The 13,850-nt window shown below is 48.4% G+C and overlaps 1 protein-coding gene across 1 annotated transcript in view; it reads left to right on the top strand.

Moving 5' to 3' along the window:
- The window catches only part of LOC144731739 (plasma membrane calcium-transporting ATPase 2-like), a 174,488-nt gene that overhangs the window by 78,298 nt on the left and 82,340 nt on the right, over positions 1 to 13,850 (top strand). Inside the window, exon 3 of the mRNA XM_078612947.1 lies at positions 8,447 to 8,644. Coding sequence (XP_078469073.1) covers positions 8,447 to 8,644 — 198 coding nt within the window. The remainder of the gene's footprint in view (positions 1 to 8,446; positions 8,645 to 13,850) is intronic.

The following is a 13,850-nucleotide window of genomic DNA, read 5'->3' as shown; positions in this document are numbered from 1 at the left end:
CTGGCCGTTAAAGATCACGTGGCGTCATTCTAAGAAGAGTAGCCCCCCCCCCATAGAGTAGCCCCCCCATAGAGTAGCCCCCCATAGAGACCCCCCCCCCCACCCAGCATCAGGCTAGAGCACCCCCCCGTTTCACGCTTGGCGGCCGCCCCCCATCCCAGCGCTGCCGCGGGCTGAACCCTTGGCCACGTTTCTTGGGATGCCATCAGATGGGGCGCGTGATCCGATCAAAGGGTTTTAGGAAGAAAAAAAATCCTTCCATAATCGTGATGGTGATGATGATGATAAACAAGCACGTGATATGAATTCGAACTGTATCGTAATGAAATGTTTATTTCATTTATTTGTTTTACTAATTTGTTGGCTGCGTGTTGGGGGATGGGCGCAGATCTCGCCGTGCATTGGTGAACATTACAAATGCAATGATTTCGGCTGGAGCCTGAATTGGTTCAAATTTGTCCCTAATTTTAATTAAAACGTTGAAATTGCGTGTACGTTTTGTTCATTAGTTTCGTTTGCAATCGTGTCAGCTACTACGGGAGGCAGCTTGCCACGGTGCATTGCGCACGGAAGGAGGAGATGTCATTTTATTGCGCGCGTGCGTTTTGGTAATTGCCAAACCGCGATCATCATCATCAGCAACAGCAGGAGCAGCAGCAGCAGGAGCAATAAAATAATCATCCTGATGGTCGGATGCTTGTTTGTGATGGTGAAGGGGTTCCTTAGGAGTTTAAATTAACGCTGCTGCTCCTTGATGGCCAACTAACGCTTGCGAGGATAATGATTGTGGTGACGATGATAACATCAGTGATGGTTCATTGTTGACGGTGATGATGATTACCTGATGGCTGATTGATGGCAATGATCGTAACGGTGAAGATGAATGTTTGACGTCTGATAGACGATTAATATAATGTTGTTGCTGCTGATGATGCTTGTTGCTGCTGCTGCTGCTTGTAGCGATGCATTTCCTGACCTTTCATCTGCATCATGATGGTGAAATGCCATTGGGTTGGTCGTCGCCAAAGGGATCACGACCACCGTGATCACGATCATAGAACACGAGCGTTTAACCCAGTAAAACAATACCAACGTTGGTCAAACGTTGGGATTGTTGGACAAACGTTGCCTCGATGCTGGCTCAACTTTCCATCATTACCGCAAACGATGATTCTACTCGTACGAAAATTAAGGAAAAAAAACCCGCCGATACTTTGTAAGTTTCACTGTTGAGAGCAAAAGGGCCACCAGAAGGCGATATCGTGAAATGTCATCGATTGTTCGACACCAAGGAATTGAAGTTGCGTGAGAATTCACGGTGTGACTCTGCGATGAAACCAGCGAGTGTCACGATCGCAAGCGAATCAGCAGATTTAATAAATGCATTCCTCGTTCATTGTTCGGTATCATCTGAAAGCTGATTTTTTTTTTGCCCAATCTGTAACGGGTTCTTTACCAATATGTATATACGGATTAAACCGAGCGAGGGGATTGCAAAATAGAGTAGAATGTATATATATATATTTTAATTCTCACATTGAATCTATGTCGATATTGCCTTATCTCCATCAATCCCTAGCTCGTCCATCTCTCACCACCGTGGCTGTGATACATAAAGTAAAAAAGAAAAATTGAATACAGCAAAAAAAACACCTTTTCATATTATTCCCAGTTTCTTAACCATTGCAACACACCGCCCTTAGATCATTGGTCAACTCACCTCATCCTCCGGCGCCTCCTCTCCCGTACCACGCACGCCCTGCGCTGCCCCCTCCCACCCCTGCCCGCCAGTGAGTTATTGCCACTCTCCTTTATGGGCACAGTCGTAAAATCCCACAATGCAGTTCTTCCGGCCATTTCTCCTGAAGTATGACTGACAAATTGGTTTTGGGAAACCGGGCTGCCTCGTTCTGTTCGTCAGCGGAATGCAAATGGCACGCAGCGCCTTGCGCGCGTGTACATTGCACTTTGCTCCTTGCACACGCTCCACTGTGTTTATCGGATTATGGAGTTGCGATGCGCTCTCATATTTAATGATAATATTAACATGTCTTGGGAGTCTGCTTAGCGATGCTCTCTTCAGGCATTAAAGTCGTGACAAGGTAACATCATTAGCTGCAGCAGCTATATCTGCAGCAGCATTAGCCATAGCAGTGGCTGTCATCATCACCAGAAGCAAACTCATCATCATCAGCAGCAGCATAAGCAGCAACTCCCTATTCTCATCATCATTGTCATCATCGTCATCAGCCAATGTCTATCCACCGCTAGATGAAAGCGTCCGCAAGCGGCCATCCCCATCCCTCGTGGTCCTGCGGTGCCCTAAACCGCTGCCTCGCCTCCGCACGTTAACTGATCTCGCCACTCATTGTCCATGATGGTCGTCGTCGTCGTCTGCTTAGGCGATGTTCCCTCCTTCGGCTGCGGTTCTCACCCTTGCCATCGTCATCGTCGCGCGCCCTCAGGTGCCCTTCGGCGGCCGTCTGGAACGCTCTTGCTTCCGATATTAGGAAGCCACTGGAGCTATGCACTTTTAAATCCAGATTGAAAACTCATTTCTTTGGAACTGATTTTTTTTGTGTTGGCTACGTACACGGTGCAAAAAAGGTTCAACATACATCATCGTCTCTCCTGGCGATGTTGTGTCCCACCCAAGCCCAAAGAGCACTCTCCTCTGGTACGGGTTTATTTCTTCATCCATGTGTTCCTCTTCCTTGCCGCGCAGTGCATTTTCTAAGCGCTCAGTGTTCAGCTCACTGTCCTTCCTCCGAACCTCCGATGGGCACGGTTGGCTACGTACGGCGTGAAAGAAGTTCGGCATACATACACAAGTACGGGAGTGCGGTGATGCGGCCGAGCGGTCGTGCGTTCGCCGCTTGTTGTGGAGGTTTGTGGTTCGAGCCACGCGTCTCTCCCTGGTTAATACTGCGCGCGGTGTACCAACCATAAGATGAGCACCGTCTGCTTCACAGTGGACGTTTAAAGGTCCCCTGACATTAATAAAAACAAAGAGTAAGCCACGTGTCCCCGGCGTCACGGTCCAAATTTACCAACTATAAATAGTATATATTAGAAAATTACTTTATTGGGTTAAACCAAATAGCAACATTCCCCCCCCCCCTCCACGAGTAGGACTTTTCGATTTAAAGCTTTCGTGACTGCAAGGATTACATATTCTTGTTTTTTTCGGTAAAGTCACGTAGAAGGGAAATAATAAAATAATAAAAATAAAACATAATAAAATACAATTCTCACTACGTTTCGGCCACAACGCAAGCAGCCGTCATCAGGTTAAAGACAGCGTCCTAATGAGGATGCTGTCTTTCCGACAGCTCTGTTTCTTCACCTGAGGACGGCTGCTTGCATTGTGGCTGAAACGTCGTGAGAATTTTATTATGTTTTATTTTCATTAGTTTATTATTTCCCTTCTACGTGACTTTACCGAAAGAACCAAGAATATAGTCGGACTTTCCTTGAGCTTTGAAACAAAACAGTGCTCGGAACATATGATCGTGTTTTTGTAATCTTTGAAATTGGTTTACTCAATACAATGGCATGCAAAAGTTGTATTATTTGATTGTCTAGGGGTTGGCCTCTAATATCCCGCTGCTTATTCCATTGAGACCGCGTTCTTCAAATATGTTGTTTTCATTCCTCTAAGAGCGCATGGACATGGATGCCCGCGGTGTATAGGTACACGCTTTTACTAAAGTATATACGGCGATTGTTGGAGAACAACACTGAACCTGAATGCAAAATGTCCCATGGCAGTAAATAATAAAATATATATATAGAATACGGTTGTAATTTATTTATCCAGGAAAGCCTCACAGAGTCTCTAGGCAATTTTTTTCCAGAGGGTCCTGCGTTGTGGATGTTTTGTCAATTGCATTTTAATGAGCGTGGGATGAATGACCGGAGAAAACCCAACATGCATACGAGCGGGCAACCTATGAAATTCCATAAGAACAGCTTTCACAAACAATCAGACAAAACTATAAACTGAACCAATATTCTTTTTTTATTTTTGCAGGTAATGCCCACTGAGCCATTTCGTTCTTTTTCAGAAGCGAGCTGGCCGCAAATGGTCACTCAACGCAGTGGCTTATCATCACGTGGACATTCACAGCAGAGAGTTTGTCATTTCTGTGCACCAGTGTCGAGCAACGCGCCATTCGTTCACACGATCACCGCTCCGCTCCATCAACGAGCCACAACATCCAGGCTGGGCACTCTGCTGTGCCTTCATCAAACTCAGTGCATTAGCCGGTAAACCATCCCGTGCTATGAATGTACTTGCCCTCCTATCCAACCGGCTCGGCTGCTCCCTGAGAAAGAAAGAACAAACAAAAAAACCTCTAACCACATCTTGGAGCCATTGCAATTTTCCATAATTGTTTTTCTCTCCTCCTCTGGGGATGGCAGCATTGATTTTAGTTAATTGATGGGAGAAGATGGCAATCCCCCCCCTTCCCCCCCATATGCAGCGGACGGTTTCTTCTCCGCCACGCTGTCCCCGCCCTTCTGCAGCACCGAAACTCCGGCGTCTTTCCCCCACCCACCCTTCAACCCGTACCACCAACCCCCAATTCCGACCGAATGGCGATCGATGGCTTGAGCGGTGGTGCAGCGGTGTGCGCAGTGAGTATTTCAAGCCGTCGACCACGAATTTGATTGCCGGCCAAGGGTGTACCGCAGACACCTGGCAGCATGGCCACGCACAGTCAAACAACCTTCCACCCCCTCCCCCCCCCAGCCGGTGACGAAACCGGCGCGGGGAGCCATTCATCCAGCAGTGGATCGACGAAGCGTAGTTAATTATTGCTCTTAATTTTTTTTTGCTGCAAATAACACAAACTCGCTAGCGTTGGTCGGCGAGCCGGTGCCAATTTCACTTGGGGTCACATTTCAAAGTGTGTCCACAGAGTCTCTCTCTCTCTCTCTCTTGGACCACTGCGCATGCTCGCCGTGCTCTTCTGGTCATTCTGGACCATCCGTTAAAAAAAATAGAGCTTTGTAGCTCATCGGATTCTTCTGGGGTAAATCAAGATTCTATTCCTGATCTCTGTTTTGCAAGCCTGCCAGCCGCTGGTGGAAACGCCAAGTTCCCATGGAAGGGGGACGCTTTATCTGCATTCATTAACATTTTCTGTTAATAATGTTTATCATTATTATTATAATCTTCATAATTCCCGTATTCAACTGGCAGCCGCGTGCGCACGAGGGAGGACAACGGAGCTCTGCACGGATGGATTAAAGAATCCATCGCCGCACGTTTTTATCCCTTGGTCATCATGCAGCACAAACATTCTTCCCACAAATTAGTCTTAATTGTCTTCCCTCTATTGGGTTGATGATAATTGCCAGAAGGACACCAAGTTCCCCCCTCCCCCCCCGTATGTAAATTGAATACAAAAATCATGACAGGGCTGCGTTGCAAACAGATAATGCATCTCATTGGGGGCTGGGGGGGAACAGCTTTCACCTGCTGAAAGAAAGGACCGCTGATTGATTTCGGCCCGCTCTTGCATAGGTTAAATCGGGAAACAAAGCCCCCCCCCCCCACCATTGAGCAGGGACATTGTGTTTTTCTTCCGTGAAGCGTACGTCAAAAGTCTGGAGCATTTCAAGGCCACTTTTTATTTTCAAAAAACAACCCCGACAAGCCTGGATCTTGCTTGCAGCAGATTGGAGAAGTAGGTTGTCACGTCAGACCGTGTTGTTGTTGTTGTTGTTTGGGGGGAGGGGATGGGGGGGAGGTCCGTTACTCATTTTCGCGACGTCCTTAAGACAGCCATACATTGTTAGGCGGCATTCACGTAATTTATTCGGTTGCGAGAAATTCCCACGCCATCATAGGCCACCTCGTTGAGTTTTCATTCGTGATGACCAGGTCGCGCCTTACCTGGTAAAATACAACAACAACAACAACAAAAATGCGAAGTAATAGTTTAACACGTAGCAGGCTTTCGCGACCAATATTATTCATAATCAACGTTTTTGGGTTAGATCGCGTTATTTATAAATGTGTCGTAACCCTCCACCACCCGACACGGCCAATCAGCAAAAAAGTGTCACGTTGACAAAAGACAAATAGTTCACTACTTTAGCCCACCGGTGTGTTGAAGAGTGAATCCACAACATTTACAGTTTTTGTGTACTCAGAAATTGTAAATTTGGCTGATTGGCCGTGTCGGGTGGTGGAGGGTTACGACACATTTATAAATAACGCGATCTAACCAAAAAACGTTGATTATGAATGTGATGTAATAGTTGAATGCATTTTCTTTAATACCTTTTTTTTGTTAACAGTTAGGATAGGTGCCGAGGTTATCAGGATGTATGGGCACCGTTGTTGAAACACAGTGATAATTTAGCACGGCGATTTACCCTAGGGCCATTATCCACTGCTTGGTTGAAGCTTCTTACAGGAGTTTAACTCGGGGCTGATCGTAAAATTAACAAAACGAGGTAAAAGCGCAGCCTTGGAATTGCTTGCTCACTCCACTGCCGGAGGAAGGGCTCCCTCTCGAGAAGGAGCTCTCTGGAGGGGGATTTATGTTGTCCTGTTCTTCCATAGCGGCCCAGACGTGGGAGTCCCCACACTCAAGACACGGCAGTAAGGAATTAAATTTCGTGAATCCATTTGCGCAGAGCTTCGAGTGTTATCCCCCTCACGCACGACGGGTTTGCTCCGGCTTCTCCGGGTTTTCTCCCAGGTTTGTCTGGCATTCATTGAAATGGAATTGGCCAAGCGTCCGCAGTTCGAGGAACCTCCCCTGTTAAAGTGTCCTGAGACTCGGCGAGACCGCTCCGGGCATGTAATTAACGGAACGTCACGATTATAAATATGCATTTCGTAGGGGTGGACGCGATTTGGCTCTGACATTGTGTTTTGTACGTAAACAACAATTTTTTTTGCATGTTTTACATTGAGAACATAATAAACAGGAACGATGGCAAACTTAATCATGGAAATTACACTGAGCAGAGGAAAAGAGAAGCAAAGGCTGGAATGCAACGGGCATGCTAAAATATAATGTCTCCCCGTATTGTCGGTAGGTATTGTATATGGTAATCAAATCGCGGCGGAAGGCACTTACATTCAAATGTTGGCCCTGTTGTAGAACGAGTCTGTAATAGATCACAGCAGGAATCACTTAATTGCACTAATTCAGAGAGAATTGCTGAATCCGTTGTATAATCCCAAAGGGCACATTAGCCAAAATCTTCAGTATAAATAAATCAGTTAGATAAAAGAGAATACATACATAATATAAAATCAAAAACGTCTGCCGGCGGAAAGCCTGACAAAAGACTCGTTCGTGCTCTTGACGCGTGCTGCCACTTTGCAGTGAAACGAACTGGCTGTATCGTAATGGGGCGGTCTGACTCCTGCCATGAGAATGTGGAATTTACCAATTCGTGCTACGAGGGAACAGTCGACTAGCCCTCAACCACTGGCTCAGGGCCACCGATGAAGAGCATCTCCCTATTGGGAAGAGCATCTCCCCATTGCTCATGGGAAGAGCATCTCTTCATTGGGAAGAGCAGGGGTGGAAACAGAGCCGGCCCAGCCACTAAGCGACCGTTGCAATTGCAAAGGGCCCCGTGGCCAGCAGAGGGCCCCCTAGAGTCACTGCTAGCTAGTGGGTGAAAAAAATCATACATCAAAGGGGCCTCCAACCAAATTTTGCTTAGGGCCCCCAAAGGTCTAGGGCCGGTTCTGGGTGGAAACTCCACATCCCCGCGGCAGGAATAAGTCCTTTCTGAGGATAACTCCCGTTGATTTCTCCCGTTGAATTCACGCAAAGTGGTCCTCGTGTTATAGACCCCCATCAACCGCACGACCGGGACTTGAACTCACAACCTTCCGAGTAGAATTCTCTAACCACAGCCAACACCAGCCAGCCGCAAGTGTCCTTGTGCATAAACTCGGGTTGCCACCTGTCCTGGTTTTCCCAGGAACGTCTTCTTGTTGAGGCAGCTGCTGTCCTGGGAAATCTGTAAATGTTCCTGTGACATCAAAAGTCCCAGTTTTTGTCAAATGCTTAGCAGTACGCCACTCGCCCAAGACAAATCATTCAAATGCAGTTCTCCCCTCTTCCAGTATTTTGAGATATTCTTTATGCCGTGACATGTCCCAGTTGATGTACCTCAGAGGTGGAAATCCCAGCATGCATATGTGTAAGTATAAATGTGCGTGTGTCTGTGTGTGTGTCGGGGGAGCGCTGTTTGCAGTAGTTTACGCACTGCGCTACGAACCCGGCGACCCGAGTTCGATTCCCTCTCACGACCAATAACAAGGCGAATATCTGAACCGATCCTGGGCCTCCCCTTGGTAGATTCGGCCTCAAATGAGTACCCGGTGCGGTGTGCGTTAAATGCTACACGGGGGGAAATCTGTGTCTTATTGCGTGGTGCCTGTGTGTGTGTGCGTGTGCAGGCCTGCCAGGCACAGCGGCTGACCTGGAGAAACGGCGCTTGGTGTTCGGGCAAAACTTCATTCCCCCGAAGAAACCGAAGACGTTTCTGGAGCTCGTGTGGGAGGCCCTGCAGGACGTGACTCTCATCATCCTAGAAATCGCTGCCATCGTCTCTCTGGGCCTGTCCTTCTACCAGCCACCCGGGCAGAACACCGAGAGTAAGATCTCCCTCCGTTAGCTTTCCTAACGCGCCGTGAAAACACCGTCGTCATCGCAGTCATCGGCATCATCATCATCATCATAAGAGTCATCATGATCATCTTCATCATGGTCATTAGCCGGGCGGTGGCGGCTCTAATACGCGGCCTCTGATCCAGCACCGTGGAGGCAGTGAGGGTGGTGGATCACGCGCAGATGTCGTCACACTGCCTTTCCCGTGGGCCTCGAAGTGCCCGTGTTTGCCAGGAGTATAACAAATGTGGACTCCACCTGTTCCAGCTGTATGGGATAGAGCGTTGCCCCCTCGCGCGCGTGGGTTCTTTGCGGGAGTGCTCCGGTTTCCTCCCACAAGTAAAACAGTCATGAATTGGCGAATAACATCTTAACAGATAGAGGACCACAGAGCTTGGTGGGGAATCTGTCGCGGGTTCACCATATGTCAGCCTTCCCGGTTTGGCCGTGGTTCCTGACGCCTCCAGGCTGTTCTCTTTCTTTCAGAATGGGGGGATACTCTGTGGTGCATGACAAGTTGAAATCATTTACACGGTCATCATCGCCATCAGTCGTCGTAATCACCATCGTCATCGTGGTGACCATCACCAGTGTCATCATCGTCGTCATTGTCGTGAGTATCATCATGGTGATCATCATTAATGTTGTTGTCATCACCATCATTATCATCATCACCACAATCACCACCATTGCCACGAGTTAATAAAGGTAAAGCAAGCGATTGTAAATCGAAACGGCAATCTTCCCAACAGTAATCGGGTCCTAGAGTGCTCCAGTGTATAATGCGGAGTTCACACACCACACAAGCCACACACCGCGACTTACACATGAATGAAGAAATCGTTTCAATCGCTCCATTCGCTGCCATTCGTTTTCCCCCCACATTGACTTATGGGTGGCTGCACGTGGCTGTGGCTAAAAGAGCTTCTTCATAGCAGCTGTTGGCTATCGGCCGGTTGAGACGCCCGCCGTCCTAGGGCGCCTTGAGCGGCCGCGGGTCATTCATCGCCTCATGCGTATTCCGGTAAGAAGTCCTCTAGCCCACCCACCCCCCGTAAATGCAGTCCGCCTCGAGCACTTACATTAACGTCAGCCGTGATGATGCACGACTTGATTACACGCCCTGCTCTTTGAGAAGGCCGAAGCGTTGGCACCCGTCGGGTCTCCGCGCTCACAAACAAGCCGTGGAATTTAAACGACGACAACAACAACTACAACCTGTTTAATAATGAGCACGTTGCGTGGATACTTTTTTTTGCGTGGCTTTACATCGACGGGGAACACCCCCCCCGGCGCCACCCTCTCACCCCGGCTGCTACGTTCACGACCAGTTTGCGGCGATGTGAAGAAATCCTCTCGTGGGCTCGTCTCGGTCCGCGGGGGCCTGGCGCTCCGTCTTGTGTCATTGGCTACGTACGGCGCGAAAGAAGTCTGACGTACACACGTGCATCGGAGAAACTGCCCCGCAAGACAAAGTCACCACAGAACGACTTCAATAGGAAGCCACCTCAATCTCTGTCTGAGATTCAGGGTGACTTTCCTTGTCTTTTTACATATGAATGCAATAGCGATGCATTAATCAGTTGTTTATTTTCTGAAACTTAATTTGTAATTGTACTACCACCAGTATAGAAGTAATATTATTTCACATCGATTTATTTCCAACGCGATATTTTTAGATTTCTCATTAGATTATTTGCTACATTTCAATTCCATGAAAAACAACATTTTTTATTTTACCAGGTAAGACCCACTGAGTTATATATCTATTTTTCAGATGCAGCCTGGCCACAAATGATTGTTCAACAAAGTGGCTTATCATGCGGACATTTATAGCAGCCAAATACTCTAACCGCGTGATTCTAAATGTGGAGGGAAAAACCGGAGGACCAGGAGAAAAACCCACGTTACCACGGAGAGAGAGAGACATGCAAATTCCAAATATAGTCGTCAGGGTCAGGATGGAGCCCACGGCGTCCTGTACATCAAGCGAGGAAGTTGACATCTCGCCACCGCGGCCCCTTTTGGCGAGCCAGGTCACTTTGGGCAAAACGAGAAGCTCTTCCTTGTTTTTTCCCGATGAATGAAATAAACTTGTACCTGACCCCCGACATGAGAGCGGCGCTCCTTCGTGCCCTCAAAACTTCGGAATGCCGTGTGTCAGCAATGCCATGCGCTTACGCACTCCAAGGCTCAACGCTGCCATGGTGGCGTAAAGGTCACCACACCAGAGGTCACCCGTCGGATCTCCCGCCGCCGCCGCCGCCTCTGTCCACCCAAGCACCACAGTTATGTCGATCGTCAGGAGGCCCCATGCGGTGGGGTGTAGCGTGGGAACTCCCACCTCTTCCCAGATGGCTAACCGATGCGGATAAATCGGGCCAAGTACCATCCAGAGGGGCTCTCTCCACGCCATTTCACCAGCGTTGACATGAGCTAGTATATTTTGCAGGGCCCGCACTGTTACCAGTACCTGAACCTCACGGTTGGATAAGACTCAAGTAACAGACTTGGAGACCGGCCCAAGACCCTCAGCTCCTTGCTACGCTTGAAGAACCCTAACTGGACGTCTGTGAAACTACTGGACATCTGTCTGTGAGCTTTATAACCTCATCGGATTCCTCCAGTATAAATACATATTCTGATTCTGACACCCTTTTAAATTTCCACTGTGAAGCAGATGCTGGCGCATCTTACGGTTGGTAGATCGGGGGGCAGTATTAACCAGGGAGAGACGCGTGGTTCGAACCACAAACCTCCACAACAAGCGGCGAACGCACGACCGCTCGGCCTCGTCGCCACACGCCCGTACGTGTGTATGTATGGTGAACTTCTATCACACCGTACGTAGACAACCGTGCTCATCGGAGGTGCGGGGGTAAGGACAACAAACCAAAAACAGCAGCTCTAAATAAATCACGGGAGTGTCCAAAACTCGGGATTCGAACCCTGGGATGTGAGTGACGCCATCCTCCATGTCTTTGACACGGCCATTATGAGCCCCCCCCCCCCCACCACCTCCACACCACCGCCACCATCCCCACACCACCCCCCACACCACCCTCCCCACACCCCCACACCACCACCCCCCCACCACCTCCACACCACCCCCACACCATCCCCACACCACCCCCACACCATCCCCACACCACCCCAAAACCACCCCCACACCACCTCTCACTACCCCCCCACCACCCCCACACACCCCACCCCCCCCACCACTCCCCCCCCCACCAGCCCTCAGCAACTCAGTGGCCGGCACGGGTTATCTTTTGGTGGTGGTGGCGGCGGCGGTGGGGACAGCTTTCAAATTAAACATCTCGCACGGAGCGGGTTTTCTCATTCCCCGCTATCGATCTCCCACACGCACATAGACCCCCCCCCCGTCTTCTTTGTGCTTCTCTCGTGATTTGTTTGCGCAATCGGTTGTTGGTTAGGGAGAACGTTAGAGGGGCGAGGTGGGGGGTGGTGGTGGAAGGTAGGGGTAAAGGGGCAATGCAATAAATAAATAAATACATGCGGCTAAACTAAATGGGGGAGGGGGGGGATAAAAAATTACATCCGAGATGCTCATTCAATCAGCGCGCCCGTCCAATAAACGCTTTGCAACTGTTTGGCTAAAGAAGAGAAATCTTACGGCAAAGCTTTGCCTTCAACAAATGAGGAAACGCGTCCAAGAATAGGGCCATTGTTCTCATCGAACGTCTGTGGAAAATATCTTCATAGCTCGTCAGATTCCTCCAGTGTCAAAACTAATATATATTCTGATTATGCATTGTTCGTTAAACTTGATTGGCCTACACCAGAGACATTTTCCTATCATGGCCTTGTCGCATCAGCGGTGTTAGACCAGAGAACGCCAAAGGCGAACAGCACAAAAGCGATGCAAATATCGAAGCATTAATAGCTCTGGTTGAGCCGTTATGTATATTGTATGAAGAAACATTTTTGAAATTAATTGATGCAGGAACTTCGCTATTAAAATTACGGATAGATGCCTTGAATATTTTTCATATAGATTAAATATAATAATTCATGGGACTGCTGGATGAAGGCTTCCCCCACGTTACCAGTCAGGAGAGACTGATTGACCATACTTCACCACGCTGGTCAGTGTGCAAGGTTCAGGTTGGGAGTGGGGAGGGGGAAGAGGAGGGGCTTAGAGGGAGGGAGGGGAGGATACTGACTCCATAACCGGTGATTTTTTTTAAAATACAAAATGTGTTATTTCTCATCCTTTTCCTTGGGGGAATGGGGCAGGTAATTGCCATTCTGGGCTCAGGTATTAAAGAGTGTTCTAAGGTTTAGGTGTTTAAGACTGGTCTAAGGTTCAGGTATGTAAGAGTGTTCTAAGGTTTAGGTGTTTAAGACTGGTCTAAGGTTCAGGTATGTAAGAGTGTTCTAAGGTTTAGGAATGGACCCCATGTATCTTTGTAGTCTTGCATAAACGGTGACATTTAATAAGGAAGCCACAGAGAGCACGGATCGATCCGGCTTAATTCTCTCGCAAAAGCTTGAAGATCCCAAACAGATCCTCGCTTAACGCACTGGCTAGCCGGCCTCATCCCGCAACGCATGCAGACGCCGTGGGTGTTACTCATCACGAGAGCGCTGGCAGTCGGCAATTTACACCGGACTTATTTTATCCCAGTGTCAATACGGTAACACGATCCCCTGTGTGTGTCTGTGACTTAATCTCGTCTTTAATCCCAGATTGGGAAATTCTACGCGCGAGGTTATCTATTGGGTAAGCTGTTTCTGCGTTTTGCTGCATTGCGATTTTTTTTTACTTTTCCAATTATTCGTCAACTTCAGCCACTCCTCAATTTTCTGGCGAGACCCACGTCCCCCTGAATATTGTCCATTTACACATTCATTAATACGGTTAGTAGCAGGCGCAATTTGGACTTTGAAGGGACGGAGACGTGGGAGGATCAATTAATGGAAGAGAAAAGCCCGGAGATTCTGAAAGGAGGACAACACTGACGCCCATGTGCGGTGGAGTGAGAGAGGTGGAAATTTATTCAAGACGACTGCAGCTATAATAGGGTCTCTGAGTTAGTCTATGGGCCTCTGTACGAGTATATGCGTCTCTGTGTGAGTCTATGAGTTTCTGTGTTAGTATATGGGTCTCTGAGTTAGTCTATGGGTGTCTGTGTGAGTCTATGGGTTTCTGTGTTAGTATATGGGTCT

Source organism: Lampetra planeri, chromosome 40 (assembly GCF_965212315.1).
Source record: "Lampetra planeri chromosome 40, kcLamPlan1.2.h2, whole genome shotgun sequence".
NCBI classification, from domain to species: domain Eukaryota; kingdom Metazoa; phylum Chordata; class Hyperoartia; order Petromyzontiformes; family Petromyzontidae; genus Lampetra; species Lampetra planeri.
This window is presented reverse-complemented; position numbering and strand designations above follow the sequence as displayed.